The sequence below is a fragment of the Trichosurus vulpecula genome, chromosome 3, assembly GCF_011100635.1.
Source record: "Trichosurus vulpecula isolate mTriVul1 chromosome 3, mTriVul1.pri, whole genome shotgun sequence".
Classification (NCBI taxonomy): domain Eukaryota; kingdom Metazoa; phylum Chordata; class Mammalia; order Diprotodontia; family Phalangeridae; genus Trichosurus; species Trichosurus vulpecula.
In genome coordinates this window covers 110,535,736-110,560,417 of record NC_050575.1, presented here as the reverse complement: position 1 = coordinate 110,560,417, position 24,682 = coordinate 110,535,736, and the positions used below count along the sequence as shown (strand labels likewise).

The 24,682-nt window shown below is 40.2% G+C and overlaps 1 protein-coding gene across 1 annotated transcript in view; it reads right to left on the bottom strand.

Moving 5' to 3' along the window:
* Positions 1-14,224, bottom strand: part of CTNNBL1 (catenin beta like 1) — a gene marked incomplete in the record, with an annotated part of 170,142 nt that extends 155,918 nt beyond the window's left edge. The window contains 1 exon segment of the mRNA XM_036749174.1: positions 14,102-14,224. Within this exon segment, the coding sequence (XP_036605069.1) occupies positions 14,102-14,131 (30 nt within the window).
* Positions 14,225-24,682: the final 10,458 nt, after the last annotated feature.

The following is a 24,682-nucleotide window of genomic DNA, read 5'->3' as shown; positions in this document are numbered from 1 at the left end:
AAGAGGCACAAAAATTCAATGAAGAAAAGAACTCCTTAAAAAGCAGAATTGGCCAAATGGAAAAGGAGGTAAAAAAAAATTCATTGAAGAAAACAATTCCTTAAACATTAAAATTTGCCAAGTAGAAGCTAATGACTCAATAAGACATCAAGCTATAATAAAACAATGTCAAAAAGAAGAAAATATGAAATAATTTCATTGGAAAAAGAACTTACCTGGAAAATAAATCAAGGGGAGGGATGTATTGGAAGAAGGGGGAAGGGAAAAGTAGGATGGGGAAAGTTTTCTCACATAAAAGAGGTATGCAAGAAATAATTTTTATAGCAGAGAAGAAAATGGAGGGGGGCAGGGAGGGATGGTGGGCAATGCTTAACCCTCACTCTTTTTAAGAATTTCTTGTCAATGCTCTCATTTCTTTTCTCATTTCTGCCTTTACCACTCTCAACAGGATGAGCTCACACACAAAAAAAAACCCGAATATAGCATACAGTAGAATGGATTAGAAGCTAGAACCCAACAATATGGTGTGTACAGAAGACACATTTGAAACAGAAAGACACACACAGAGTAAAAATAAGGGATTTGGGCAGAATCTATTATGCTTCAGCTAAAGTAAAAAAGGCAGGGGTAGCAATCATGATCTCAGACAAAGCAAAAACAGACCTAATTACCAAAAACACTGAAATAACATCAAAAATAATTTTGTAGTGTTTCTTTGATAAAGACCTTATCCCTCAAATATGTAGGGAATCGAGTTAAATTTATAAAAACTGGAACCATTCCCCAGTTGATAGATGGTCAAAGCATATGAATGGGTAGTTTCCAGAAGAAGAAATCAAAACTATCTATAATTATATGAAAAAATGTTCTAAATCACTAATAACGAGAGAAATGCAAATTAAAATAATTCTGACATACCACCTCACACCTATCAGAAATGACAAATGCTGGAGGGGATGAAGGAAAATAGATACATTAATGAACTGCTGCTGCAGTTGTGAACTGGTCCAACCATTCTAGAGAAGAATTTGGAACTATGACCAAAGGGTTATAAAACTCTTATAAAGCTTTGACCCAGCAACACCACTAAGTCACCCCAAAGAGATCAAAGGAAAAGGGAAAGGACTACTATGTACAAAAATATTTATAACAGCTCTTTTTGTTGGTGGCAATGAATTGGAAATTGAGGAGATGCTCATCAACTAGAGAATAGCTGAAACAAGTTGTGGCATATTATTGTGAGGGAGTACTATTGTGTTATAAGAAATGATGAGGGGCATAGTTTCAGAAAAACCTGGGAAGACCTATATGAACTGATTCAAAACTGAAGTGAGCATATTGTAAATAGTTAACAGCAATATTATGATGATCAATGTGAAAGACTTAGCTGCTCTAATCAATCAAGGGATCAAAGACAATTCCAAAGGACCCGTGATGAATAAATGTTATCTACCTCCAAAGAAAGAACTGATGAACTCTTAACTGTAAATTGAAGTAAAATTTTTCACTTTCTTTATTGTTCATGCTTTTTTTTTTTGCAATATGGATAATGTAGAAACATGTTTCACATGATTTCACATGTATAATTGATATCACTGCTTGCCTTCTCAGCAGGTGCAGAGAGATGGGAGGAAGAGAATCTGAAACTCAAAAAAAATTTTTTTTATTAGAAATAATTTTTTTCAGAGTCTGGGGACCCCTTCAGGAGGTCCACAGTGTCAAAACTATTTTCATAATAATACTAAATTTTCATTTCTATATGGTAAATGTCAATAGATTTAAAATACATAAACAAAAGCTCTTGGGAGGGTCCTCAATAATTTTTAAATGAATAAAGGGTTCCGAAGATCAAAAATTTTAGAACTACTGTGCTACAGTCTTCTTCCTATTAGTTGTCTCCAATTTATCCTATATGTATCTTGTTTGTACAAAATTGTCTTCATGTCATCTCCCCAGTAAATCTGACTTTGCACTTTCTATCAGAGCCCAGCTGGAGGAAATGGCTGGGTTATGTATGTTCCTATTTTGTGTACTCTTGACTCCTGCTGCTTTCTCAGAAGTACTGAATATTGTGTTATTCCAAGATCTCAGGGACAGAAGACCAAAAGCTTTTAGGGTATCCAAAGCAGTCTGATCTGGAGCAATGTTCTTTGCCTTCCTGGTCTGCTCCATGCAGCTTCCTGACCTGGATATGGGTCTGATCAACACAACTGTAAGCCTGTCCCTAATTGGAGCTCAAGGTGACTGCTTTTGGGCTCAGCCAGCTCTCAGTTTCAGAGTAGTATAACTATAGTCTCCCCTTTGGTCTGGGATTCCTGCCCTAGTTATTCTACTACAGACTTCAGAGTAGGTGTGGGACTGGCTTTAAGATCTCAATATCCGTCAGCAAGCATTATCTATACAATCAGGAGTGAAGCAAGAATACCCATTATCACCTCTATTATTCAATACTGTACTATAAATGTTAGCCATAGCAATAAAAGAAAAAGAAATTGAAGGAATTAGACTCAGCAATGAGAAACAAAACTATCACTCTTTGCTGATGATAGGATATTATACTTACAGAATCCTAGAGAATTGACTAAACCTAGTAGAAATAATTAACAACTTTAGCAAAGTTGAAGGATACAAAATAAACCCATATAAATCATTAGCACTTCTATATATTACCAACAACGTCCAGCAGGAAGAGCTAAAAAGAGAAATAATAACTGTAGACAAAATAAAATACTTGGGAGTCTACCTGCCAAGAAAAACCCAGGAACTATATGAACACAATTACCAAACACTTTTCACACAAATAAAGTCAAATCTAAACAACTGGAAAAATAATAATTGCTTATGGGTAAGCCAAGTCAATATAATAAAAATGACAATTCTATCTAAATTAATCTATTTATTCAGTGCCTTACCAATCAAACTCCTAAAAAATTATTTTATAGAGCTAGAAAAAATAATAACAAAATTCATTTGGAAGAACAAAAGGTTAAGAATATCAAGGGAATCAATAAAAAAAAATGTAAAGGAAGGTAGTCTAGCCCTACCAGTTCTAAAACTGTATTACAAAGCCATAATTATAAAAACAATCTGATATTGGCTAAGAAATATAGTGGTAAATCAGTGGAATAGATAAGGTACACATTATACTACAGTACATGGCATAATAATCTACTATATGAAAAATCCAAAGACATAAGTTTTTGGAACAAAAGCTCATTATTTGATAAAAACTGCTGGGAAAACTGGAAAATAGTATGGCAGAAACTATACTAGGCACAGACTAACAGTTCACACCTTATGCCAAGATAAGGTCAAAATGCATACAAGATTTACACATAAAGGGTGATACCATAAACAAATTAGGAGAGCAAGGAATAGTTTACCCATCAGATCTATGGAGAAGGGAAGAATTTATGATCAAATAAGAGATAGAGAACATTATGAAATGCAAAATGAGTAATTCTGATTACAAACAAAACAAATGCAACCAAGATTAGAAGGAAAACAGAAAACTGGAGGAAAATTTTTGCAGAAAATATCTCTGATGAAGTCCTCATTTCTCAAATATATAAAGAACTGAGTGAAATTTATAAAAAATACAAGTCATTTCCCAACTGATAAATGTCAAAGGATATGAACAGTTTTCAAAGAAATCAAAGCTATCTGTAGTCATATGAAAAAATTCTCTAAATCACTACTGATCAGAGAAACGCAAATTAAAACAACTCTGAAGTACCACCTCATACCTGAGTGCCTGATACAACAAAAATGGAAAATATTAGATGTTGGAGGAAATGTGGGAAAACTGGGGCACTAATGCACTGCTGGGGAGTTAGGAATTGATCCAACCATTCTGGAGAGCAATTTGGAGCCCAAAGGGCGAGAAAACTGTGCAATACCCAGCAATACCACTGTTAGGTCTATCTCCCAAAGGCATAAAAAAAAACCAAAAAGGACCTATTTGTACAAAAATATTTATAGCAGCTTTTTTTTGTGATGACTAAGAATTGGAAATCAAAGGGATGCCCATCAATTGTGGAATGGATAAACAAGCTGTGATATATGATTGTTAATGGAATATTATTGTGCTTTAAGAAATGACTAGCAGGATGATATCGGAAAAACCTGGAAAGATTTATATGAACTGATGCATACTGACGTTAACAGAACCAGGAGAATGCTATACACAGTAATAGCAATACTGTTTGATGAAGAAGTGTGAATGACTTAGCTAGTCTCAGCAATACAATAACCCAAGACAATCCCAAAGGACTAATGATGAAGCATACTATCTGCCTCCAGAGAAAGAACTGATATTAACCGAATAGATATTGAAGCATGCTATTTTTCACTTTTTCATTTTTTTCTTTTGAGTCTTCTTGTACAAAATGACTAATATGGAAATATTTTACATAATTGCACATGTATAACCTATATCTGATTGCTTATAGTCTCAGGGAGCAGGGAGGGGAGTGAGGAAGGGACAGAATTTTGAAACCAAAACTTTAAAAAAAAAAAAGAATTTGCAACTCAAAACTAAAAAATGTTAAAAATCGTTCTAGCATGTAATTGGAGGTAAATATTATAATAATTATTTTTAAAAGACCTCAATATGTTCTCAAAGTCAGAGTCCAACACCTGCTACTTGTTTCTGTACTTGCCCATTACTCAGCCTATAGTCCATGACTAATCCCTGCCCTAGACCACACTCTTAGTCCAAACTGGATCTGTGATAAATGCTATGTAATGAGTGACAGAGCTGCCAGTTGGTACTTGTTCTTCTGTGCCAGGTCTGGGACCTTTTCTTTCCCTGTTGCCCAGCCACAGGTTAAGTCCTCATTCAATCCCTGCTACACATGGGCACTCCTCACTAGACCACATTTGAGGTAGTCAGAGATATCTCTATCTCCCTATACTGACCTGGCAGGAAAAATGACTCACTGATTTTTTTCCCCTTGGATTTTCTGATCAGGACTCAGTCTGGAATTTTTCTGGATCTGTGTGGGGTAGTTGTAGGGCAGAGTTCAGCTGTTTTAGTTCCTTCCACTCCAAAATCTTGACTAGTCTGTTCACAATTCTATATTTTTTTCAGTTGATATATTTTGGACCCATCTAAAGAACTTTACATTTATCCCTATTAAATTTACTTTATTAGAAATGGCTCACAGTTCTAGATTGTAAAACTGTTTTGAGTCTTGAATCTATTGTCTAACAACATATATTAACTATATCTTCCAATTCTGTGTCAGCTACAAATCCACTATGCATGATCTTGGCCTTCAAGTCACTGATGTTGAAAAACCCAGAGCCAAAGACAGATCCCTTGGGAATCCCACTAGAATATTCCACTCCTTAAAGTTGTCAATGGCCCACTAATAACTCAGCTTAGGGTCTTATCAAGCAGCATCTTAAAAAGAAGCATACAGTTCAGATAAGAATAAAGAGGCCACTAACTACAAATTAAGACTAAAGACTTCCTATGAACTTGCCACCTCAAAATACTGACAAATGGCAGATCCGTACAAGTTCAATTTATTTAATAGACTATGCCTCACAAGTCAAACACCAAGTAACGACCATTCATCCAATATATACTGAATTCTTTAATATAAAACTTTTGTGGAAAGAACTTTTTCCTGCTTCTGTGGAAATGGTATTAATGAGATTGCCCTGGAGTTCATAAACATGCCCACACAGCAAAAACTGTTCAGATGAGAAACTGCTGGGCACACTTTTGATGAGATGTCAAAAAGTTAAGATTTCCATACAGCAAAGAGTGTTTTCTTTTCAAAGTCTTTTTCACTACTTCCTAATCACAATATATTACTCCAAAGTTAAATATTCTAGCCATTGCAACAGAATAGTAGTATAAGTCAGAGATAGAAGGATAGAATGTCAAAGTTCAATGGGATCTTAAAAGGCATCTAGTCAAACTCCCTTAAAAATGAAGAAACAGAAGCTGAGAAAAGTTTAAAGACTTACACAAGGTAACCTATGTAGTACATGTCAGAACCAAGATTTGAACCTAACGACTCTGATCTCAAATCCAATACTCTTTCTACCACCCTACACTATCTTTGGGTGCTTCTTTTCTGATTAACTCCTATAAGAATTATACCTCAATAATAAAATGAAGGCTTCATCAGAAATGAAATTCAGAAAGCATCCTAAGCATTCCAAAGAGTTTGGAGAATGAGGAAAAGAATTCACATGTACAAAAATAGTTATAACAGTACTTTTTTTTAGTAGCAAAGACTCTGGAAACTAATAAGGTGCTCATTAACTGGAGAATGGCTGAACAAATTATGGCATGTAAGTGTAATGGAATACTATTATACCACAGGAAATGATGGAGACAATTGCACAATGAAAAGAACAGAACCGGGAGAACAATTTATACAATAACAATACTGTAAAAACAAACTGAAAGTTCTAAGAACTTTGATCAATGTAATGACCATCCATGATTCCAAAGGGCCAATAATGAAAGCAGGCTACCCACCTCCCAACAGAGAAATGACAGATGTTAGGTGCAGAACAAGATACATATTTTTTGGACACAGCCAATCCTGAAATTTGTTTTGGCTGTGCATATTTGTTGCAAGGGTTTTAGTTTTGGTTTTTTTTCCCCTAATGGTAGGAGAGGTGGGGGAGGAGAGAAAAACCATTTTTGTTCACTAAAAAATAATCTAAAATAAGTACATGAACTGGTGCAGAGTGAAATAAGCAAAACCAAGAGAACAATAGACACAAAAACTACCATAGTTTAAATCAGGCCTGCACAACATACAGCCCATGGGGCCAACTGCAGCCCACCAAATGATTTCAGGCGGCCTGCCACAGTGCACTCTCTTGTCTGTCACGTGACCCCCACAAGCAACCATCATTAATCTGTCTCTAGATACCTTTACTTGGAAAATTAGCTGCTAAAAACCTACCTGCAGCCCAAAGAAGTTTAGCCTATTTCATTTTTGGCCCCTACCTACTGCTAAATTGTTCAGGTCTGGCTTAAATGAAAGGATCACTAAAAACAAGGATCTCTAGGGCCATCTTATACTCACGAAAAAAAAAAACAAACCTCTGACCTCACATCAATCTACAAACATTTTTTAAAATATTTTGGTTTTTCCCCAACTACATGTAAAACAATTTTTAACATTCATTTTTGTTGTTTTTTTAAAGTTTTTAGTGCCAAATTCTATCCCTCCCTTCCCCCTACCTGAGACGGTAAGCAATCTGATATAGGTTATACATGTGCACTCATGTAAAACATTTCTATATTAGTCATTTTGAGGGAGGAGGGAAGGAAGGAAGGAAGGAAAGAAGGAAGGAAGGAAAGAAGGAAGGAAGGGAAGGAGGGAGGGGAGGAAGGAAGGAAGGAAGGAAGAAAGAAGGGGAGGAAGGAAGGAGGGAGGGAAGGAAGAAAGGAGGGAAGGGAGGAAAGGAGGGAAGGAAGGAAAGGCAGGAGGGAGTATGATCTCAGTTCTTTCTCTAGAGTTGCATAGCATTTTTCATCATAAGTCCTTTGGGATTGTCTTAGATCACCGCATTGCTAAAAACTGCTAAGTCATTCAGAGTTGTTCATTATACTGTGTACAATATTCTTCTGGTTCTTCTCACTTCACTCAGTATCAGTTCATGTGAGTCTTTCCAGGTTTTTCTGAAATGATCCTGCTCATCATTGCTTATAGCACAATAACATTCCATTACAATCACATACCACAACTTGTTCAGCCGTTCCTCAACTGCTGTGCATGCCTTCGATTTCTAATCCTTAGCCATCACAAAAAGAGCTGCTATAATTATTTTTTCTACAAGCATTTCTTAAGCACCTGTTCTTTATCAAGCACCATGCTACACAGGGATACAAATAAAAAGAATTTAACAATCTCTACTCTCAAAGAGCTTAGGTTCTAATGGAGGGAAACAACAAGGATATATAGAGATAGAGGTATTGATATAATTATATACATACACAGAATAAATATAAAATACAACGTAGTTAAATATAACATAGCTAGGGGGAAAGGACACTAGCTGTTGGAGGCTCAGGAAAGGTTTCGTGGAGAAAGCAATGCTTGAGCTGTATCTTGAAGAAAGGGCTACTATGAGGCAAAGGTGAAAGAGTACATTCCAGACATGGGGGATAGATGGTCAACAAATGAAGACAGAAGATGGAATATTATGTGTGAGGTAAAGGGAGAAGGCCAATTGGGTAGATAATCATCATCATCATCATCATAGCTTGCATTTATATAGTATCTACTATGTGTCAGGCACTGTGCTAAGCAATTAACAAAATATTATGGCAGAGTACAAAAGAGGGAGTAATGTACATTAAGACTCAAAAGACAGACTGGAGCCAGTCTATGCAGGCCTTTAAAAGCTAAACGAAGGAGTTTATATTTTATCCTAGAGGCATTATGGAGAACCACTGGAATTTACTGAATAGAGGAATGACACGACCACATGTGCCCTCAAGGAAATACACTTGGGCATCAGTATGGAAGATGAACTAGAGCGCCTTCACATCCACCTGGCTGACTCCCTTTCTTTGAATCTCATTTCAAATGATAAATTATTAGCTCCATTTTACAGATGAAGAAACAATGGCATAGAGTTAAGTAGCACACTCATAGTCACACAGGACTGACTTACTACTGGTGTACTTCTGCAACTAGATCTCAGCTTGACTTCCATCCTCTTTCCATTAAACTGGACCTCCTCCATCATTCCTTCCACATACATTCCTATTCTGCAGTATAACCATGGGTCTACACTATACTGCACATATCTGGATGCCCCTCTCCCCCTACTCCTACCTCATCTCTGCCTGTTAAAGTTTCTCAATCTCTTCAAACCCAATTCAGGCACCACCTCTTCTACAAAGCCTTCCCTGATCATACCAAGTAAAAGTGACTTCTGTCTGAACTAGTCACTCATTTATCTGGTGGTCCTGTGACCTTGGACTGCAGCAGTAGAGAAGACAGCAAGGCCCAGGAGTCCTTAGGGAATAAGGGCAAGTCAGATGAAAATGCCTGGAAGATTCAGAAGACAGAAAGTCCAGTGGACCATAAGGAACAATGGCAGCATGGATAGTAGGAAGCAGCTGTGTATCATATCACTGGAAGGACTGTAATTAGTAACTCCCTGCTGATCGAAACAGTGTGAGTGAGTAGCCATGTCCCTGACCAAAGATTGTTGAAAAGGTGGTAGTAGGCCTGAGAGACAAAGTAGAGAAGCGGCCCTGGATCCATGCTATCTATATAGGGACCCAATGAAGAAACTAGGGTTAATCAGCCTAAAGTGTTCTCACCCTCATCAAATTCTCACATATATACATAAATGTAACTATTTATATATTATATATCCCAAGTAGAATGTAAGCTCTTTGGGGGAGGGGGCTGTTTTTACTGTCTTTCTATTCCTAACACCTACCATGGTGCCTTGTACTTAGCAATAGCTTAATAAATATGGACTGAACTGAGAAAGGAAAAATTTATTAGGAAATCTCAACCGTCTTCAAGTATCTAAAGAGTTATAATGTAGAAGGAAGATTTGGCTTGTTCTATTTAACCTCAAACAACAGAACTAAAGGCATTATGGTTGCGGTGGTTTAGAAAGAGTGCTAGACCAGGCATCAGGACAGACCTAGGTCCAGATCCCACTGCTGACCCACTATGTGACCAGAGGAAAGTCACCTGACCTCACTAAGCCACAGTTTCCCTATCTATAAAATGAAGATAAGCATCTGTCTCATAGGGTTGTTGTGAGGATGAAAAGAAGTAATGTTTCTAAGGCATTCTGCCAACCTTACATGGTCACACCACATAAATGTCAACTACTATAATACCGAATAATACTGAACAAGTATTTAGTCAGTGCCTACTATGCCCAAGTCACCGTGCTAGGCACTGGTGATAAAAAAGCAAACAAAAAATAATCCCCTCCTTCAAGCTTATATACGGGTGGAAATAACAGTAGCAGATTTCAATTCTAGATAAGGAATATCAGAGCTATCAAAAAGTAGGAAGGACAATGACTGAGGGGATATTTAGTACCCCATCAGAGAAAATCTTCATTGAGGAGGAGGCAGAAGGATCCTTCTTGTTGAGGATTCCTGCTCAAATAGAGCTTGAACCAGAAGACGGCTGAAATTCTGTAACAGCATGAACTGAATTATCATAGAAGCACACTCTTGATTATATCACAGATGTTTGGATTACATCTGGAAAGAACCTTAGGACATAGAATATGAAATATTAGAGCAAAAAGGGACTTTAAAACAAAGATTACTGAAGGTTTTATGGATTTATCATTTAACGTGGTATACCAGGGTCAACTGTACATATGCCTCATTTTCCTACTACAGTAAGCTCCAAGAGCACAAGGACTGTATCTTACTTACTGAAACATTCCTCGGCACCTAGCACTATACTCTGTACGGAGCAGGAATTTAGTAAAAGATTTGTGAGTGAATGAATCACAGTACTGAAAAGAAAATCATCGGCCAAGGAGTACAACCAATGCCTAAAAAGGAATCCCTCTACAATATCCTTAGCATGTGGTCATCCAGTTTTTCCTTGAAGACTTCTAATGAGGTATAACCTACTACTTCCTGAGGCAGCCTATTCCACTACTGGACAGCTTGGCTAAAAAAAAAAATGTTTTCTTATAACAAATCAAAATTTATCTTCCTACAACTTCTACCCTTTACTTCTAATTCTGCTCTCCTCAAGCCAAGCAGAACAAGTCTAGCTATACTTCCACTGACAACACCTCAAACAACTAAAGGTGATTATTATGATCCCCAAATCTTTTTTTTTTAATTTGGGTTTTTTTGAGACTGGTCTCTTTATTTTTTTTTTTGGAGGGGGAAAGGCAGGGCAATTGGGGTTAAGTGACTTGCCCAAGGTCACACAGCTAGTAAATACGTCAAGTATCTGAGGCCGCATTTGAACTCAGGTCCTCCTGACTCCAGGGCCGGTGCTCTATTCACTTCGCTACCTAGCTGCTCCCCCAAATCTCTTAATAGAATAATTATTCCCATTTCCATCAACTTGTATGCCCTGATCTCTAGCCCTCTTCCTTTTCTGCATGCTCCAGCTTGATTACTATCCTTCCTAAAATGTGACACTCAAAATTAAACAAAATACTACAGATGTGAACTTAGGTCAAAATAACACGAAACCATCAACTTTTTAAACACAATTCTTCTAGTGTAATCCATGACTACAGTACCTTTTTGTCCATCACCCTTATCACTGAGCTTGCAGGACACTAAGACCCTAAGATCTTTTCATATGATCCATTTTCTTGCCATTCTTCTACTTAAGATGATTTTTTTAAAATTCAAGTCTAGGGCCATAATTTTACCCCCAGTACTTTCATCTTATTAGATTCAGACCATCATTCTAGCCTGCTGTATTGTTGCATCCTATCTTCCATCTATTAGCTCTCTTTCCCAATTTTTTGTCATCTATAAATCAGAAAGGGATACTACCTATGCCTTCACCCAGATCATTGATGAAAATGTAAAAAAGCATAGGTCCAAGGGCAGATCCCTAAATTCCATGAGAGACTGCCCTCCACGCTGACATCAGCCCATTAACAACTACATCTCCAGTCATTCTACCCATCTCATATATGCTACAAATATAGTTTCACCTTCCCTAAGGCTTTTGACCCACTGAGAGCAAAGAAAGAAGAAAAGGATTCCTATGTACAACAACGGAGGGATGGCTGAATTAATTATGGTATATGACTGTAATGGAATACTATTGTACCATAAGAAATGAAGAAAAGACAGTTCCAGAGATTCTGGGAAGATCTGTGTGAACCAACGCAGGGTGGAGTGAGCAAAATCAGGAGAACACTTTATACAATAGCAGCGACAATGTAAAGACAAGCAAACTTTGATCAACGCAATGACCAAGCAGGACTCTAGAAGTCTAATGAAGCACGCTACCCACCTCCTGGTGATGCACTCAGGAGTACAGAATGAGACATCCATTTTTTCTACATGGTCAATGTGGGCATTTGTTTTGCTTCATTATGTATATTTATTACAATGACTTTGTTTTTCTTTTTTTCCCATGAGGAGAGAGAGGAAAGAGAAAAAACAATTATATTCTAATTGGGAAGGAAGGAGAGATACAAATGTACACAGATAAATTATAAAATAATTACAAAGGGCAGTAACAAGTACAGAAGAGATCAGAAAGGGCTTCATGTAGCAAGTGCTGTGCTGTACTCTAAAAAGCAGCCAGGGACTCAGTGAGGCAGAGAGGAAAACAGGACATTTCAGACGCGGGAGACCGCCTGTGCAAAGAGACAGAATTGATAGATGGAATGTTGTGAACAGAGTACAGCCAGCAGGTGTATTTGACTGAGCTGGAGTGCGTGACAGAGAGGAATCTGAAATAATAATGGAAAGACGGGTGGGAAGCACAAAACGGAAGGCTTTGAATGCCAAGCTAAGGAGCTTGCATTTTATTCTAGGACCAAAAGGAAGCCACTAAAGATTTTTGAATAGGGTAATGACACGGTCAGAGCTGTGTTTCAGAAAAATCAATCTGGGAGGAGTGTAAAGGATGGATTGAAGAGGGTGGAGGCAGGGAGATCATACAGATGGCTAATCCAACGGTCTCTTTTACAGGTGTTGAACCATACTGGTAGCTATGTGAGGGGAGAGATGTGGGTATGTATGAATCAACAGCCAACAAACGAAACGTTAAGCATTTACTAAATGCCTACTTTATTCCAGATGCTAAGCCCTGAGGATACAAAGGGAAACATGGGCGGACAAATTATTTATAAAGTAAATACAAGGTAACTGAGGGACTCTATGAAGTAGAGGAAGGGAAAATCAGATGAGGTCTCCTACAGGAGGTAGTGTTTCAGCCAAGTTTGAAAGGAAATGTGATTTTAAGAGACAGAGGTGAGGAGGAAGTGAATTACAAACACGGGGAATGGTCCATACAGAGGCACCTAGTCTGGAGAAGCACTGTCCTACGAGAAACAGAAAGGCCAGTTTGGAGGCAACGTAAGGTTCAGAAAGGCAAATAATGTGCACTTAGCCTGGAAAGGCAGGTTCGAGTCATTACGAAGGACTTTAAATGCCAAAAGAAGTCATTTTGTATTTTGGGGCCAGAGGAAGTCACTGAAGCCTTCTCAGCAGAGGAGTGACATGGTCAGACCCATGCTTTAGGAATATCACTGGCAGTTTTGTGGAGGCCAGACTGGAAAGGAGAAAGACCGGGTTCAAGAAGACCATTTAGGAGGTAATTTGTATAGTCCAGATTGGAGGTGATGAGGGCTTGAAACTAGGACCGTGGCCATGGGTGTGTCTGTGGGGGGAGCGAAGGGGGGTATTAGAATGAATGGACTAGACTTCCCATCTAACTGTACACAGGGGCTGAAAGAGAGAAGTCAAGACGCCTCCAAGGCTGCAAAACTGGGTGGCCGGAAGGATGGTGGTACCCTCGTTAAAGTTTGGTGGAGGGATGAGTCTGGGAGCTGTGGGGGCTGAAATGCCGACCCGCATCCAAGCAGAAGCCAGAACTGAAAGGGACTTTTTAAGGAACAGCCCATGAAATGTCAAAGTTCTAAGGGACCCTATGGGACAGAGAGGCAGAGCAGGAAGAGACCACCTAGCCCAACCGTCTCATTTCACTGGGGGCGGCGAGGGAGGAAACCGAGGCGAGGGGAGGGGAAGTGAATTGCCCAAGGTCACACGTCTTGTACAAGTTGTACCACTAGAACTCGAGTCCGCGTCTTCTGGCTTTAAATCCAGGTCTCTTTCCACTTCGTAATTACGGCCGGCGTGGCCTCTTGTGGGGAACTTCCACAGCAGAAGATGCGCCAGTCCTCCAGGGGCCTAGCGTGGGGCAGGGGGGCCGGGGACCTCGGGGTAAGGCCCCCCTCTGCGCTTGCGCCGGGTCCGAGGGGTAGGGAACCGCGAAGAGAGCGAGTGTTCAGCACAAGGTCCCAGACACCGCTCGGGAGAAAGCGTCAGGCCGCGGGGGCCTCCTCCGTGACGAGAGAGGAAAACCCACCGGCCCGCCCCTCACCCAAAATCCTCTCTGAGGCCACCTCTCACCTGGTAGTTCAGCAGCTCGCCTACGTCCATAATTTCCGAGACCCACCGCCGCCAGAACGCTCAACGTTTGGTTCTCGATTCCTCTTCCGCCGCTGCCCGTGGGGCCACACTGCCGCAAAGCACGCCGCCGCCGCACCGCGGCCCGGGAGTAGGAAAAGTGGCGTGCCACACTGCAGTAAAAGGAAGCCCCGCCGGAAAGTGCCTCTCTTTTACGACAGCGTTGCTGTTTCTTACCTGCTGATCCAACCTGGGAGGGAAAGGAGACCCTGCGGAGGAAGAGTCTTCGGGGTTTCTCACCAGCTTTTGCGGGTCAACGATACTGGGTGTTTTTCCCAAGTTCGGATAAGAAATAGATATGTCTGGTGAAGGCTTAATTGTGAAGGTCTTAAAATGCCAAACAGTTGTTGGTGGGTCTAACCCCTCATCAGGCCCTTCATCTGGTATCCTATATGTAACATGTATGTCCACGAAGGGCAGGCCAACCAGCCTAGGTAAAGCAGCAAAGCACTCCGAGGGAGAAGTAGGAGGCGACCGGAGAATCAGACCACCACCTGGCTCCCTTTGGATCCTGTTGGACAGCCCGGGATCCTGAACCCAAGAGTCTTGGGAATAGCAATGCTTCCAGCCCAGAATAGGACAGATGGCCAAACGGTCCTTCCTATTCCTCACGCAGGACGTCGCGCACAGGCTGTCCCCCATGACTGGCATGCTCACCTTCGCCTCTGCCTCACCTACCCCAATGGAGATGCTGCCTGACACCCTCTCCTGCGGGGGCTACTGGCCCCTGAAGACCCAGAAAGCAAAGTTCTTACGTTGTCATATAGTTCAATTGACTAAGTGTCTACTATATGCCAGGAACTGTGCTAAGCAGAAACTGATATGATTTTGATCAGTAGAAATGACATTGGAGAAGGAGCAGTCGCGATGCTTTGTCACTTCCCCCTAAGGATTGTGAGACTTTTCTATCTGACTTGCAGCTGAAACTTTCCATATGAGTTGTCTCCCCTATTAGAAGGAGGGCTCTTCTGAGAGCTGAAACTGTCTTTCTTTTCCATTTGTATCCCCAGCATTTAGGACAGTGCTTTGCATTTAGTAAGCATACTTAATGCTTTATTTGTCCATTTTAACCAAACTGTTCTTCCTGTTCCTCACACAGGATGGATGTTCCATTTTCCTACTTTGTGCCTTGGCACAGGCTGTCCCCTATAATTGACATGCTGGCCTTCACCCCTGCCTCTTAGAACAATTAGCTTCTACCAAAAGTACTTCTCTGTGCTACTCTGTAAAATACAAAATCCTTGAAGGTAGGGACTTTTTTCACTTCTTGTCTTTGTACCCTCAGCACTTTGGCTTAGTACCTGGCATGGTTTTTAATAAATAACCACTTGCTCCCAGACTCTGTTGAAGACAGCCCAGGACCCTGAGCCCAAGAGCCTCAAGAATAGTAATGCCTCTGGACCCACAGCCTGGCTTTCGTTCCAGCACCAGAAGCCATCATGCACTGAAACAATCCCTGTGGAGACAGAACCTAGCAACTGCAACCTATTCATCAGCAGCCATAGCTCCTGAAAACCTAGACTCAAGTCAATAAGCATTTATCAATGCCAGACACTTATTATATTTATTTAATGCCAGGCTGAAGATAGAAAGACAAAGAAAATTCTCATTGCTCTCAAGGAGCTCACAGTCTAATGGGGAAGACAAGACTGCAAACAACAATATATAGTGAATAAATTGGAGATGATATTGGGGGAAGGCACTAGCATTAAGGGGGATCAGGAAAGGCTTCTTGCAAAAGATGAGAATTTAGCAGAGACCTGAAGGAAATTGGGAAAATAAAATGCTCCCCAAAATCTTTGGCACTGTCAAATGGTTCAACATGATAAAAAAAAATCTACCTACCTTTTTTTTAATGAAAATTATATTAAAGAAAATGCATTACTTTCTGCTTTGTCACTGCATCCTAAGGACCATGGGGCCTTTTCATATGATTTCCAGCTGAAGCCTCCTGTATTTGTTATCTCCACTTTTTAGCGTGTGAGCTCCTTGAGATAAGGGTCTGTCTTGCTTTTCTATTTATATTCCCAGCTCTTACAGCAGCACTGACCCAGGAGTCAGGAAGACCTGAGTTCAAATACGACCTTAGCCACTTACTAGTTGTATGACCCTGAGCATGTCATTTAATGGTTCTCTGCCTCAGTTTCCTCAACTGGAAAATAGGGATCATAATAGCACCTACCTCACAGGGTTGTTGGGAAGAACAACTGAGATAATATCTGTACGGCACTTAGCACCATGTCTGGCACATAGTAGGTGCTTAATAAATGCTTATTTCCTTCCTTCCCCCAATTGATGAACTATGTTTAATAGTGTTCTTAACTGCAATCCTAAAAGAGATATTAGAACATAGGATATCAAAGCTAGAAAAGATACCAGAGATCATCTAAATCTCCTCATCATACAGATGACAGCATCAGGTAGTAGAAAAAGAACAAAACTTGGAGTCAGTATTTGAATGTCTGCTTTCACACTAGCTGTGTAACCAGTCACCTATCCTCTCTTCCAAATCTGTAAAAATGGAAATAAAAATAATGCCTGTAGTACCTACTTCACAGGGTTATTGTAAGGATCAAATAAGATCATACATGTAAAGCATTTAAGAAACCTTAAAACACTATGTAAATGTTAGTGATTGTTATAAGGAAACCTAGGCCCAGCCAGAGTGGATGTGACTTTCCCAAGGTCACATAACAACTTAATGGCAGAGAATCTTCTGGCTCAAAACCTCCTGCCGTCTCACTGTCACCAGTCTCTTCCCTTTCTGATTCCTGCTTCATATCACTATGTCACTGTGTTCTTCATGTACAAATCTGACCGTGTAATACCAATGCTCAAAATCCTATTGCCTGCTAAATTCGTGGCATTCAATGCCCACAACAGCCTTGTACCTCACTACTCCCTCACTAAGAATGACAAACTCCAGCCAAAATAGACTATTTGCTATCCCGCATGTCTGCCCTGGTGCCTTTGCTAATGCTGTTTCCTCTACCTAGCATGTCCTTCCTCCCCCATTTATGTTGAATTTCTAGCCATCCTTTAAAAATCCAACTCAAAGTCTACATATTTATTTTGATAATGACTTTTTTCCTTTTTGGATCTAACAGCATCTTGTCTGCACTTATCTAATTAAGTTTAATTCAACAAGCATATATTATGAGTGCTACTGAGACTCCCAAAGGGGTTATGAAGACAAAAAAAAGTGTTACAAAGAAGCCCTGCCCTCTAGGAACTTACATTCTTTTGTGGGGGCCAGAACATATATATACGCACACACACACACGCACACACACAAATATAGAAGAACATAAATTGGGAAGGAAGGGAGACTAATCCCCTGCAGTGAGGAGAAAAGGCTTCATGGAGAAGTTGTCACTGATATGAACCTTGAAAGACGAAAAAGCAGATATGGAGATGAGCAGGAAGTGCATTCCAGAAATAGGGGAACAGTTTCACCTAATGCCTGAGGGAAAAATGGAGAGTTAAATTTAGGGAACATTTAGTAGCCTTTGACAAAAATATTAAGGCCCTGAATTGTGGTTGTAGTTTAATTTTGAGTACTCTGTTAGATTTACCTTTATTTGTGTCTTATCTCCCAACTAGACTACAAGCTCCATGTTGGGCAGGTACTGTCTTTTCTAAACTTTCTCTCTCCTCCTGAGCCCAGAGCAGGGCTTTGCATACATTGAGGGCTTCATAAATGATGGCTAAATTGAATTGAAAATGAGTTCAGCAGGCAGAGTTCATTAGAGCTTGGATGGAGCATTTTACAGGTAGGAAGAAGGTTCTTTTTAAAAGAAGTTTCTCTAGGCCTGTTCTCCATATAATGAGAACAAAGGAAATCTTACAGAATTTTAATAATGCTTCCATCTTGAAAAAGAAAGATAAGCAAACTGACTTCCTCCCACTACCAAGGTCTTAGCCAAAGCTTCCTCCTAAAGCACTGACATTGTCCAGAAGTTTGCTCTCAGGAAGTTTTCTTGAGTTTTCAAGCAGTCATGAAGTCAGACATCCCTCATTCCCCGGATTTTTGAAACATTTTGAAACCATAGTTACTCCTCTCCTTGTGACACCAACAATTCAATAAATCAATAAGCATATATTAGCACCTACTGTATGCAGAGCAACTACCCTAGGCAGTCAATTTATTAATACTTTCTATGTGCCAGGCATAGTGCTAAGCACTGGGGAGCCAAAGAAAGGGAGGAAAAAATACTATCCTGCCCTCAAGGCTCTTAATTTCTAATGGAGGAGATGTAAATAATGGTGTGCATACAAGATACATGCAGAGGAAATGGAAGGTAATCTCAGAGGGAATGAACTAGCCACAAGGAGGGACCAAGAAAGGACTCCTGAAGGTGAAATTTGAGCCAAGTCTTAAAGGAAGCCAGGGAAGTTAAGAAGTCAAAGGAAAGAGGGCCTGAGAGATAGAGTGGAAAGGTACATTCAGGAGGTGGAGTGCTGTGTTTGAAGAGCGGCAAGTAGGCCAGTGTGGCTAAATCATAGGGTGTGTGTGTGGGAAAGACAAAGTTTAGATAAGAAACAACCCTTCTAGGGATGTGCTGGTAAATGTTTAACGACCAATTCTCCCAAAACTCAGAATACACTTTTAAATTTAATCTGAATTATTAAGATTTTCTCCATCATTTCTTAAGACTAGACAATCAACAAAACAATAGATGATTTGTAACATTTGCTGATTCTGAGGTATAAATGCTCACATTGAAAATTGAACAATTGTCTCTCAAAAGCTAGTGTGACTTGGCTCTAGCACACCCCTGGACCCGACCCTTGTGGAGCTCACAGTCCATTGGAGAGTTAAGACTCAAATACTGTCAGCTATAAAACACAGTATTATGTGATAAATGCACTAGAGATGTAGAAACAAAATTTAACGCGAAGGGTGGGAGGAAAAGTCACTACTAACATAGGAGGATCAGGTAAGATTTTCTGCAGATAATGGCATCTGAGTTGGCCTTTAAGCGATGGGCAGGAATCGGGTAGGCAGAGGGAGGAGAAAGGACTTTCCAGGGACAGGGAACAGTCACAGTAAAGACAGAAAAGGGCAGAGAATATTCAGGGTGGGGGAGACAAGGAGTGGCAGAGTTTAAAGGCACAGAATGAAAGAAGAGAAGTGATATGACATAAGACTGGAAAAGGAAGGTGGGTCAAGATTGTTGGCAGGCCTTCAATACCAGGCTGTGGAGTCTACGTTTTACTTGGTACAGTTGAGGGAGCCACTGAAGCATGGTAGAAGAGAGAGATCTTTGGATATAGAGTCAGAGGACCTGGGTTTGAATCCTGACTCTGCCTTTTTACTACCTGTGTAACCTTGGGCAAGTCATTTCTCTTCTGTGGATCTCAGTTTCCTTATCTATCAAATTAGGAGATGAAAACAGATGACCTCCATGCTCTAAATTCATGCCCTTAAGTTTTTTGAGCTGAGGCATGAGCTGATCAGATCTATGTATACAGAAATACTTTTTAGATTATACTCTCCTAGGTAAGGCCCTATGCTAGGTTCAGGGAATAAAAGAGGTATGAAAAATGCTTTCTGCCATCCAGGATCTCATGATGTAGTTAGAAAAATAGGATATATAAATGCTTTAATAATGATTCAAGGTAGCATTACTAAGTGCCAAAAGAGAGGTATATACAATAACTTCTATGGAGGAAGAGATCATTTTAAAGTTGGTGCAGTCAGGGAAGGCTTCATAGAAGAGACAAGGCGAGAGCTTGGCCTTAAAGGAAGAGAAATATAAGTAGAGAGAACAGGAGACCTACCAATGCACCTAAAGGACTTTTGGGCTTTGTCATCTGCCCATTGTACCCTTAGAACTAAATTCAGTTCCCTCCAGAAACATAAGTGGCACATAACAGAAACCGCCACCCACCAGAAACTGCCACCCACTCCTTGTCATGCATCCTGGACTCCTGAGCCTCACTCAGACTATATTATGACACTGATCCAAAACAAAATGAGACAAACCAAAAGACCAACATATTCATTGACTACAATAATGTAAATAAAAATCATAAGCATTTATTAAGCACCTACTATTTACTGAGCACTGTGCTAAATCCTGAGGAGTCAAAGAAAAATGGAAATAGTCACAAACATTAAAAGACATCAAATTTAGTCTGTATACAACACCTAATTTTGATACCAGAAAATCAATCGTGAAACTCACTTCCTTTCTTCACATAGAGACAGTGGTCTGTGGGTTTGAATTGTTGCTTGTGCTGTCCTCATATTGTAGTCCTCATATTGTAGGGGTGTTTTGTTGGGGAAGGAAATTAGGGACTTAACTTTTTTTGGTTATTAGAGAAGGTTCTATGATGGGGGTGGGGTTTATTGAATAGTGACAGTATAAAGAAAAACCGATAAAAAAGTATCGGTAAGATCTTCTGTTTTTAAGGGGAAAAAGATCTGTTAAACTTAAGAGTCAGGAAATCTGGGGATTCAAATTCTTGCCTTGACACCTGTTAGCTGTGCAAATGTGAGCAAATTAATTGTCCTTTCTGAGCCTTGTGTTCCTTATATGTGAAATGAGAAAAATAATATCTATATCTCAGTTGTAGGGAAAGTGCTTTGAGAACCTTAAAGTGATAAGGGAATGTATATTCTCAATGAGTCTAGATGCAAGCCAGTTGAAATCTTCACATCTTATGCTGAAACCTTGGTTAAATTTCTGCAGTGTGTCAGGACACCTGGGTTCAAATACTGGCTTTGCCACTTACTAATTCTGCCTCAGACAAAGTCATTTACCTTCTCTGAGCCTTTATTTCTTCATCTATAAAAAGAGAAGGTTAGACTAAATAATTTCTAAAGCCCTTTCTACCTCTAAACCCTCGGACCCTATGTTTTTTTCCTCAAAATGGGCTTTTGAAGCATGTTTTAAATACTCTAAGTGCTAGATCAAATGTGAACTGTTCCCTATTCAGTAGGAGGCTGTTGTGCCAAGCTCTTTAAGGACAGGAACTGTTTCATTTTTATCTCTGAATACTCCAAAACATCATGCCTGGAACATACATTCAATAAACACCTATTAAGTACCTACTGTGTACCAGGCACTGTACTAAGCACTGAGCATACAAAAAGAGGCAAAAGACAGTCCCTGCCCTCAAGGCGCATACAATCTAATGAAGGAGACAACATGCAAACAAATATATACAAAGCAAGCTATACGCAAGATAAGTAGGAATTAATTAAAAGAAGGAAGGTCCTAGGATTAAGAAGGGATAGGGAAGGCTTCCTGTTAAAGGTGGGATTTTAGTTAGGACTTAAATGAAGCCAGTGAGGTCAGTAGTCAGAGAGGAAGAGGGAGAGCCTTCCAGGCATGGGAGACAGCAAAGAGAGAATGCCTGGAGCTGGAGTGTCTTGTTCTTGGAACAGCCAAAAGGCCAGTGTCACTGGACACCACAAATACTTAAGATTCACAAATTATCATTTTAATTAAAAGGTACATAGGGCTTAGAGCTAGAAGAGACCCTAGAGATCACTAAGCCCAACTTCCTTATTTTACAGAGAGAGAAACTGAGGCCCAGAGAGGGGAAGTGACTTAAGTATGGTCACACAGCTGGTTGTGATAAAACTAAGACTCCTAGTCTAGTTTCTTTCCGCTGTACTACAGCTGCCATTCATTTTGAGCCAGAATTCTGTGGCAATAATAATAATTAATAATAACCTTGACCACACTTTCCATTACACTGTCAGGGTTAAAAAGAACTTTTCTCACAACAACCCTATAAGATTTCAAATGTTATTATCTCCATTTTCGAGTTGAGGAAACTGAGGCTCAGAGGGGTTATGTGATTTACCCAAGGTCACAAGTGGCAGGGCCGGATCCTGAATCCAGGTCTCCTGATTTCAGGATGAGAGCTTTTACCACTGTGTCACACAAGGAGTTGTGGTAATGGGTATTAAAATATGTTTCTTATGATCCGGATAATTCAACAGGCTTAACATTCACTAAGTGTCCTTGAGATGGTCCCTGAAGAACTGTAGCTATTTTCATGCTTTTGTGGCTCACAACCCCAAGATTGTGAGGCTTCTTGTGAGGCCATGGGTATGGATAGCCACCAGCAGAAAAAAAAAGCGTACACAAGACCAGAAGGTTTGAAACTGCCTGCTCATGTTGCATGGAATTGCCCCTTTGCTCTGTCCCCCTAAATATCTCTAGATCACACATCCTGAGATCCTTGTACTGAATTCTCTTTGTCCTTGTTACTTAAATTTTCCAAGATTCCAGTGCTGCTAGTGACTCCTTGTGTGCCCTCACACTTAGTTCCTTCACATCTCTAGGGCTCAGTTTCTTTATCTGAAAAATGACAGGATTGTACTAGGTCCTTAAATTCCCTTCCAGCTCAGACATTCCATCTTCTTTATCATCATCTTTGCTAACATTTATAGGGCACTTTAGGGTTTGCAAAGCACTTTATATACTTTATCTCATTTGATCTTGTAATGACTTTGGTAGCCTGAAGGTTGATTTCCCAAATCTTTACTGGATTTAGTTGCTCTTTTCTATGTATAATGAGGGTGCCCAATTCACCTACGATGAGGGCACCCCGCTTCTGGGGAAGATACTCGGCATTCCCCTACCATGAGGGGAATGTGGTGTTTCCATTAGCTGTGTCTTTAACACTACCAGACCAGGACAGTTTTGCTCTCTCTTTCCCCGCTGCATCCAGAAAGGGTGAAGTTCATCCACACCAGGGGACCATGACCTGGGGTAGTAAGGAGAAAAACTATCTTCCCCTCCCTCCTTTTAGGCCTCTGAGAAATGTACTTGCAGTTTTGGTCCATTTCATTGTCCTTTTCAATTCTAAGCACAGGCAGTGCCGGGATCCTCAATAACCTCAGAATCAGTGTTCCAGGCCAGATGTAGAGCCAGCCAGCCCAACAAAGAAGCTCTGAGAAACCAAGGAGTCTGGACCTTAAGGCCAAGGGGGCTTTAGACTTGGAACTTGGTGAAATTATATAAGAATTGAGCTAAACTAAACTTAATTCCCTTCTCTTTCCAGAGACTAAAGTGGGGATAGGAGAGGAGAGCTTATGCTGCCAGGTGTTAGGGGTAATATTTGTCCTTGCTATACCTTTGAAGTAAATATTTCTTTGGAAAAGTTAATCCAGCTATGACTAAGTAGAACTGGAGTAGAGGATCTCCCTAAAATTGGGGGGAACACTATCATCGGGGGCTGAAGCCAATGGCTGAGACTGATCCTCCTTAAGGGTATGAGAGAATCCTGGTGGAGGGGTGAAATGTAACCTACCTGGCTTTCAGGAAGTATGGGCCAAGGGAGCCACTGTTACATATATCTATCAGGTATTGTTGCTTGTCCTTTGTTCTTAAAGAGGACCATGACATCAGGAATGTGATACTATGACTTGCAAGTGAATTGGATTTAAGTGAGGGAGGGCTGCGCAAAGTCACCAACCTCACTCTCTCCTCTACAGCCATCTGGATCCTGTGGCAAGATATACAGGAAGACTGAAGATGGCCCCATCTATCTGGTGCATCTTGGCCAGAAATAACATACTCATCTTGGCTTGGAGCATGCCAACAGTGATGTGATCATTAAGCCCAGGAAAAGTGTTTTGCTGCAGGCCAGGACACACCCATCACATCAGCATTTGGTAAGATGTTACCCAGAGTAGACCCTTCATACAAGCCCACTTGCATAGGATCCCAAAAGCATTTTATCATTTCAAAATCTTTCTGCCTCCCTTTGAGAAGGCAGAGTGGTTTATTGGAAAGAGGGCTGGGAATGGAGGCAGGAAGCCCTGGATTTTAAGTCCAGCCTCTACTATTTACCAGCTAAGTAACCACAGGCAAGTCTTTTTCTCTCTCTGAACCTTAACCGCTAAATGGAGATAATATTAATTGTAGCAAATTCCTCACAAGATAGTCCTGAGAATCTGATGAGATAATGAGAACTTCGTGAACCTTAAAATATTACAATTTAATAATCTGTCCAGATCTCTTTATTCCTCTCCAGACTTTCTCTACATGCCATAGAAACATTCCAGCCCTGGGTTTTGCACATTAAAAAGTACCCTAGGCCCCTGCACCCTCTCCTGATGGCCTGCTTCTCAAAACCTCCATTTTAAGGAGGATGCAGGTAGGGGTGTGCCAATTGAGATGATTGTTCAATTTTCAGCGTGAACATTTACACCACAGAAATCAGCAAATATTACAAATCAGGGCTTAATTTATTGTTTTTAACGATTGGCTAGACTTAAAGTGATGGAAAACATTTTAATAATGCAAATTAAACATGTCATGTGTATATTTTCCTGCAGGTCCCCACCCCACCAGCAAGTTGTTAAACATTTACTACCACACTCTTGCATGCAGGCCAGCCACTTCTTCAGTCGTCTTCAGGTTGTACTCTCCGGACTTTCTCTCCCATTCTTTCCACCCCTCCCCAATCCAGTTGGGCACCTTCAGCTTTTCCTTCCTTTCCCTCTCAGCTTTCTATTGTGTGTAGTATTCTTCCTTTAGAATATAAATTCTCTGA